The sequence below is a fragment of the Lactuca serriola genome, chromosome 7 (assembly GCF_051521515.1).
Source record: "Lactuca serriola cultivar US96UC23 chromosome 7, Lser_US96UC23_V15, whole genome shotgun sequence".
Classification (NCBI taxonomy): domain Eukaryota; kingdom Viridiplantae; phylum Streptophyta; class Magnoliopsida; order Asterales; family Asteraceae; genus Lactuca; species Lactuca serriola.
Window position 1 is genome coordinate 60,061,552 of NC_136414.1, and position 7,244 is coordinate 60,068,795.

General features: G+C 36.5%; 1 protein-coding gene across 9 annotated transcripts; it reads left to right on the forward strand.

The window, feature by feature from the left end:
- The first annotated feature begins 3,166 nt into the window (after positions 1-3,166).
- On the forward strand, positions 3,167-5,010 carry LOC145061561 (uncharacterized). Of its 9 annotated transcripts, none has more exons than XM_079009084.1 (3): positions 3,167-3,272; positions 3,796-3,896; positions 3,980-5,010. In XM_079009084.1, the coding sequence occupies exons 2-3, from the start codon at positions 3,832-3,834 to the stop codon at positions 4,899-4,901; spliced, it is 987 nt and encodes a 328-aa protein (XP_078865210.1). In that variant the 5' UTR covers positions 3,167-3,272; positions 3,796-3,831; the 3' UTR covers positions 4,902-5,010. The 9 variants fall into 9 exon arrangements, with proteins under 9 accessions (XP_078865210.1, XP_078865205.1, XP_078865209.1 ...); XM_079009083.1 differs by having other exon boundaries at positions 3,179-3,246; XM_079009081.1 differs by having other exon boundaries at positions 3,190-3,710.
- The last annotated feature ends 2,234 nt before the right edge of the window (positions 5,011-7,244 follow it).

Consider the following 7,244-nt stretch of genomic DNA (forward strand, 5'->3'; position numbering starts at 1 on the left):
GTCAAATTGGGTCGGATCAGGTTGGGTTGTCTGGTTAAGATTATTAAAGTTTTATTAGATTTCCATTACATTATTACAATAATAATTTAAAACTTTAAGTAAAATGATACAAGTTTATTTGTCGGGTCCGGCCCATTGCTCATCCCTAACACCCCGTTCCCGAGTTCAACTTAACGAGAGAAAGGAAAGGAAATGAGTGGAAATGAGAAGAAAATAAAAGAGATCGGTGTTCCCGAGTTTCATTAAAGGAGGGAATTGGAAGGAAGTGGAGGGAAATAGGAGGATCACTTTCCCTCCTAACTTTCATTCTGATTTGGGAGGATTTGGAAAGAAAGAACAAAATGATTCATTTTCCTTCCACTTCTCTCCAACTCGGGAACAAAAAAGAAAATTTTGTTTTCTTTTCATTTCTCTTCTTTTCTCTCGTGACTTTCTTTTCTCTTCTATTCTTTTCTTTTGTTAAACTCGGGAACGAGGCATAAATGTGACCAACCTTTTTGCTTAAAGTGGGCACTCTCGTCTTTGTTTTTATTTTGGACTATAGTCTTGGGCACACTTGAGTGTCTGACATGACAAGACCATTGGGGTAAAGAAATTATGTTTTTATTTCCTAATCGCCACCATTTTAGCTTCAAGTACTTCAAATTCAGCCCTAACCGGGTTGATCTCCTCTTGCATCTCAGCCTTCAGCTGAGACTGTTCAACTTGCAATTCCAAACACATCAGCTCACAATCGAAATAACGAAGAGGTCGTGTTAATGTCGTTATAAGACAGTGTGTTGGAAGGAGTCCATAAATTCTTATTGGCATACAGTTGAAGATTCTCGATTAAAGGGTAATGAACTGTATGTAATATGTGAATAAATCAAATCAAAACTTTTGGTTGATTTAGTGTTTGGATTTATAATACAAAGCTTGGCGACCAAGCTGATTACAATACTCCTTCCACGTCGACTACAACTTGGCAGCCACATAGGCATAGACTTGCATTCATGTCACCACTTATCGGTTACAATAGGTTAGATTACCATAATATCAGGCCAAATTAGACTTTATACCCCCTACAATGCCAAATAAATAAATAAATAAATAAATAAACTAAGGGACAATATCTAAACAAACACATAACTTCCATATAACATTATCCTATAAAAAAAATAGTTTGGCCACTTCCTCTTTGAATATAAACATAATTAATCTCTTAAAATCATAATTATGGGCTTGCTTTTTAATAATGAGATGTAACGATAATCTATAAATATAATAGTTATTTTTAGTTTCAGAATGAAAAGGCCCCCTCAACCTCTTAATCAAGGCGCCCCATCTACATCTATGTCAGTAGCATCAACCGAGATTATACCCATTTTCTCTTTGATTGCTTTTGAAAACGTCTTTTTAACTGAACCACAATGGTTTGATTCTTTTGAAGAAGATATGTAGGCAATTCAGCGTATACCCGGATGCGACCCCATCCACTCCTTCCATCCATGGATAAGGATTTTGACTTTCTTTCGCCTTACTCTAAGGGTACTTTAAAGATTTTGATATCTTTTTTTATATTATATAAAGGTCCCATAACGCTAAAAGGTGAGGTTGTCCTTTTACCCTTTGAAAAACAAGTCAGATCTGGATTACATTTCAATAGAGAAAGCTATCAATGGTCACATTGAGACGGGAACAGATGAGAAGTTCACCCTCCAGTTCTATTCCTTTGGATGAGACGGCGGTGAGCAATCGATAGAGAGCAAGGGATGTCAGCGCTCTTCTACTCATATTCCTTGCTTTAGTTGGTTCAGGAAGCTTTGGCATCGAGACACATTACGATAGCTATAGCTATGCCGGGTGGGATTCTCTCTCTATCTAATGGTTATGAAAAAAGTGATGAATCAAGTGGATCCTTTGCCCCTTACCTACGGGCCCTTAGCTTTAATTAGTTAAGTTTGAGTCTTTCTCAGGAGTTGCTGCATTGATACTTTACCTTCTTTTGTCTCGAATTTTGATTGAGAATCATGTTGATGGACTTGTAGAGTGGGCTATGGGCTGTTGATGCTCAAATTGTGGGTTGAAATTAAAACAAAAAGGTGGGCTGCCATTGATCCATTTTAAAAACATCTTTTACAACCCTTTTTTTTATGTTTTCATATAATATTTTGTTTTTTTTTATAACTTTTTAAAAGAACAAATTTCTAAAAGATCTAAAAAATATAAAAAAAAAGTTTATAAAACGTTATAAATAAGTTACAAAAATGTATAAAAACATTGTAAAAAAAAGCTTAAAAACATTGTATAAAAACCTTAATAGTTTGGAGCATATCCCTAACAAAATTTAAAGTTTGAATTAAATTTAAACAAAATTTAAAATTTAAACTTAAATTATAACAAAATTTATAATGTAGACAAAAATAATATAAAATTAGAATGAATGTTGTTAAAAAAAACATATGGGTGTGTGTAGCCCTCCGCATGTTGTTTGTTTTTCCGAAGCGAAAATTCCTAAAGTCTGTGGACCACCTTTGCAACCCTCTGTAGCAGAAGAGGTAAACTAAACAGCTACAACATGTAATAAAAAGTCTGTTTGTTTTTTAACGTTTGCAGACTGCTGCAATAAATTAAAGTAAAGTGTGAAGAGATTTGAAGCAGACGGTCTAGTGATACGCCACGCAACACACGTACAACAGTTTTTAAGTTAGAAGTCTTCTAAAAAACAAACAGCTGCGAATGACCGAGTGCTGTGCGGTGCATCAATAAGTGGTCAGAAGTGGTTTTTTTAGAAAAAACAAACATCACCTTAGTTATGACCGTACAACGAATGGGAATGTAAAGAATCAATAAACTACATCGCTAAACTTTTTTGTATGGTAAAACCTATTTTTTTAAACACTACATCCATAGCTCTTGGGATATAACATTACTATGCATTAGCCATTGTACTCTATCAAAAAGTTTCACCGCTTCCAATGCGAGAAAACCGAACGTATCAAATGCAAATAATATGATAGAGACATCAATCAAATAAAATAAAAAACAAAATTAATACTGATAAAACTTTTATTTAATATTCAGATAATAATATGATAGATTATTTAATAAAATTTAAAATAGACAAATATTTTTTTTAAAAAGTTTTTTTTAGAAAAATCATAACTCAATTATTTAGGTTAGATCTCTCGTTTCACGAAACTTTCATGGTCTCTGTTGTTCTTCCTCCCTACGCCCAACAATTCTACGCTCAACGCTATCAATGCAGTATATTTTCCTCCTCGCATCTGCTTGTAGAGTCATCTTCTCTATTTAATTTCACCTTATATATACAGATATATATAACATAATAGGGGTCAATACATATCGCCAGAAGGCAACCTTATATTGTTTTGTCTACTTGATCTATTTGTCCTTAGTCCGACTATTTTGCCCTAATTTGATCTCAGTTTTTGCACTTCATTGATTCCAGGTGTTCTAATCACTTTATTTTGGTTATTCAAACAGGTATTTGCAGTTTAAAGTTAGTAAAATTACAATTTTGTTTGCAAAATAAGCTGTTGCGATCTGTTTTGTGAACAACCATTGAAATTGATATTTTATCTTCCATTTTTACCTTTTATAGGTGGTTAGAAGTTAATACTCATGGTATAGTATTATGCGTTACATTTCCCCCTATCAATGTTGTAAAGGGTCTTGTAAACATATGATTTAGACTATTTTTATAATCGGTAGGCTATGGTCTCCTAATTACAAACAGAATCTTGGGAACGAAGTTTTTATCATGTGGTATTTATTTTCCTTTTGCACTTGTAGGAATGGCCAAGACAAGGAGTATGACCAGAAACCAGAATGATGATGATGATGCATCATCATCATCATCATCTAGCAGGAACACGAGTTTTGACAAGGATCACGTAGGACCTTGGTCAGATGTTAATCATGACGTGCTTTTTCTAGTTATGATGCAACTAAGAGTTGTTGATTTTATTGCATTCAGAGGAGTTTGCAAGTCATGGAGGTCATTTGCAGTATCTAAGAGTAGCATATTTTTGGCGTCTAAACCACCCATGAAGATAAGTATCAATCCCCATGCTAATAATCAAGACTGCTACATCTACTTGAAGGAGGATTTTGAAGAGCCAATGTTTAAGACCATCCTTCCCCATTCTGCAGGCAGGATCTGTTTTGGATTGACTTGTGGATACCTGATCTTGTTCAGTAGGGAAACCCGTGACTTTTTGCTTGTGAATCCAATCACAAGGCATCAACTTCATTTCCCTGATTTCCCCTTACGTGTTTCTGCTCTGCCTACTAAACAGAAAGGAATGAGGGTTATCATGGGTATCCTTGTCTTTTCACCTTCAATATCTGGGTGGGTGTTTGTTGTGTTAAGTTCAAAATTATGGCTATCTTTTTATATCGCGGGTAAACCAGGATGGAATCATGTCTTCCTGACTTGCCCCATCGTTGATGTACATGTTTTTAAAGGGAAGATATATACTCTACACTCTGATTGTTCTTTAGGAGAACTTAGACTCAATCGGAACTCAAAGTGGAAGGGAAAATGGATGTTACTTGAAACAAGGAGTTTTCGGAAGCCAGACTTGTACTTTCTGCGACTTGTGAGTTCAAATGAAAAGCTTTTTGTGATAAGTTGGCTTTCAAGACCAAAAATGGTCATGGAACTAGATTTTTGGGAAATGAAATGGGTGTCGCCAGAAAAGACAATAATACAAGAATATGCAATCTTTTATAGCTACTTGACGTCTTGTGTTGTTATTAAACCAGAGTCATGGACACGACAAAAGAGCTATGGCCGCTTCCTTGACACTAATAAAAAAAGTCGACAAGGTGTGTATAGCAAAGGGATGTGGTACTTCCCTGACGATTGTTTGAATTTGAATCTCTTAGATGAGTGATGACTTGTTAAAACTCGTATCTTTCTTTTTGCTTTTTCATTTAAAAAAAAAAGATTTTAGTGCTATTAAATTTCCGTATATAATATTTTTATGACAGTAAGAAACAGCATCGGTGTATTTGCATTTTAAATGTTTCATTCCTTCAATAGGACTCAAGGTGATCCGAGCGTTGATTCTCCTAATCACATGAATAAATAAATACATAAATCTAGTTTACAACATAACCATAAATAACAATTGCTTGGTGTTACTAAAAACCAAATACATTATAGTCTGTGATGGGAATACATAAACATAAAACACATAATCTAATACCAACTTTTGTGGAAACGGCTAGTTTTCTGATCAAGGTTCTGTTGCCCTGGGAGTCAAATGATTTTCGTTTTGAGCTTGTGTTCCTGTTTCCTAAACAGCAGCCCTGTTTGTAAGTATATATTTTGTTACTCCAGCAATACAATGCAGAAAAATAATAAAACCTTGACAGCAATTTGTTTTTCTGTTTGTATTCCCGTTTTGCCCTTAGACCCAAGAACAAGCAATGAAAATAACCAAGATAAAAGAAAGTAAATAGAGAATGAAGAACAATAGAATTAACGTGGTTCAGCAATAACTTGCTTACATCCACAAGAAGAGAGAAAACTTTTGTATTAGGTTAAGAAGCAATTTACCTCACTTTGTTCCCTGTTACAAAACTTAAGTGCTTCACTCTTTACAGCTGAAATCAACATATAAGCAAACATACATGGGCCTACAAACATTGGGCTATTAACTGGGTCATTTAACCCAAAACAGTTGGGCTGACCCAAGTCAACTCAAGCTAACTTCTTGGGCTGACCACTTACAATTCTCCACCTCGAACAACATTTGATAGACCTCAAATTTTGGATGATACACCAAGAAGAAGTTGCAAACCTTGATATGTAAAACTCAATCCGGCTGCACCATTTGACCATGGTTGCCTACGTACCCACATCTGGGATCAAGCCACCGTAGTTCACTTCACCGGGTGAAAACTCCACCTCACCCTGACACCGCCCCGCAATGTCATTGCCCTCAAGGGCAATCAACACTGATTAATATTAAGCAAGTTCAAGCAATGCTTAAACTTGCCACCTGGTACCGCCTTGGTTAACATGTCTGCTGGGTTCTCATCGGTGTGCACCTTCATAAGAGAAATATCATCATCTTCTATGACATCCCGCACAAAATGATATCTGACATTTATATGTTTGGTACGAGCATGATAGACTTGATTCTTAGCTAAATGAATTGCACTTTGACTATCACACCACAAGTCTACACAATCTTGCTCAAACCCCAAATCATCTAAAAAACCCCACAACCACAGTGCTTCCTTTACACCTTCTGTTATAGCCATATACTTAGCTTCTGTAGTAGAAAGCACTACTGTTGCTTGTAGCATCGATCGCCAACTAACTGGAGCACCATGTATTTTGAACACATAACCAGTAGTAGATCGACATCTATCCAGATCACCAGCATGATCTGAATCCACAAATCTAGTAATTCGACATGTATTTCCACCAAAGCATAAACCAATATCAGTGGTTCCTTTCAAATATCTCAAGACCCATTTCACAGCTTCCCAATGTGCCTTCCCTGGGTTCGCCATGAACCTGCTGACCACACTAACCGCCTGTGAAATATCTGGACGTGTACACAACATGGCATACATCAGACTGCCGACTGCACTGGCATAAGGCACACGCCCCATGTACGTCTTATCTTCTGCTGTAGAAGGAGATTGTCTACTAGAGAGCTTAAAATGTGGAGCCAATGGAGTTACCACTGACTTGGCATCTTGCATCCCGAACCTCGCAATGACCCGCTCAATGTAGCCTTTTTGGCTCAAGAACAATCGATGTTTCGTCCTCTCTCTTCTAATCTCCATACCCAATATTTTCTTGGCAATTCCCATGTCCTTCATCTCAAACTCTTTACCAAGTTGAGATTTCAGCCTATCTATCTCCACCTTGCTCTTCGAAGCAATAAGCATGTCATCCACATACAAAAGAAGATAAATATAATCACCTCCATGAAGCTTCCGCATGTAAACACAACAGTCATACAGACTTCTGGAGAACCCATGCTTCAGCATGAAAGAGTCAAACCGCTTGTACCACTGTCGAGGAGATTGCTTCAATCCATATAGTGATTTCCTCAAGCGACATACCTGACTTTCCTTATCAACAACCTTGAATCCATCAGGTTGATGCATATAGATTTCCTCATCCAATTCTCCATGCAAGAAAGCGGTTTTTACGTCGAGTTGTTCCAGCTCCAAATCACCATGAGCAACAATACTCAACAATACTCGGATGG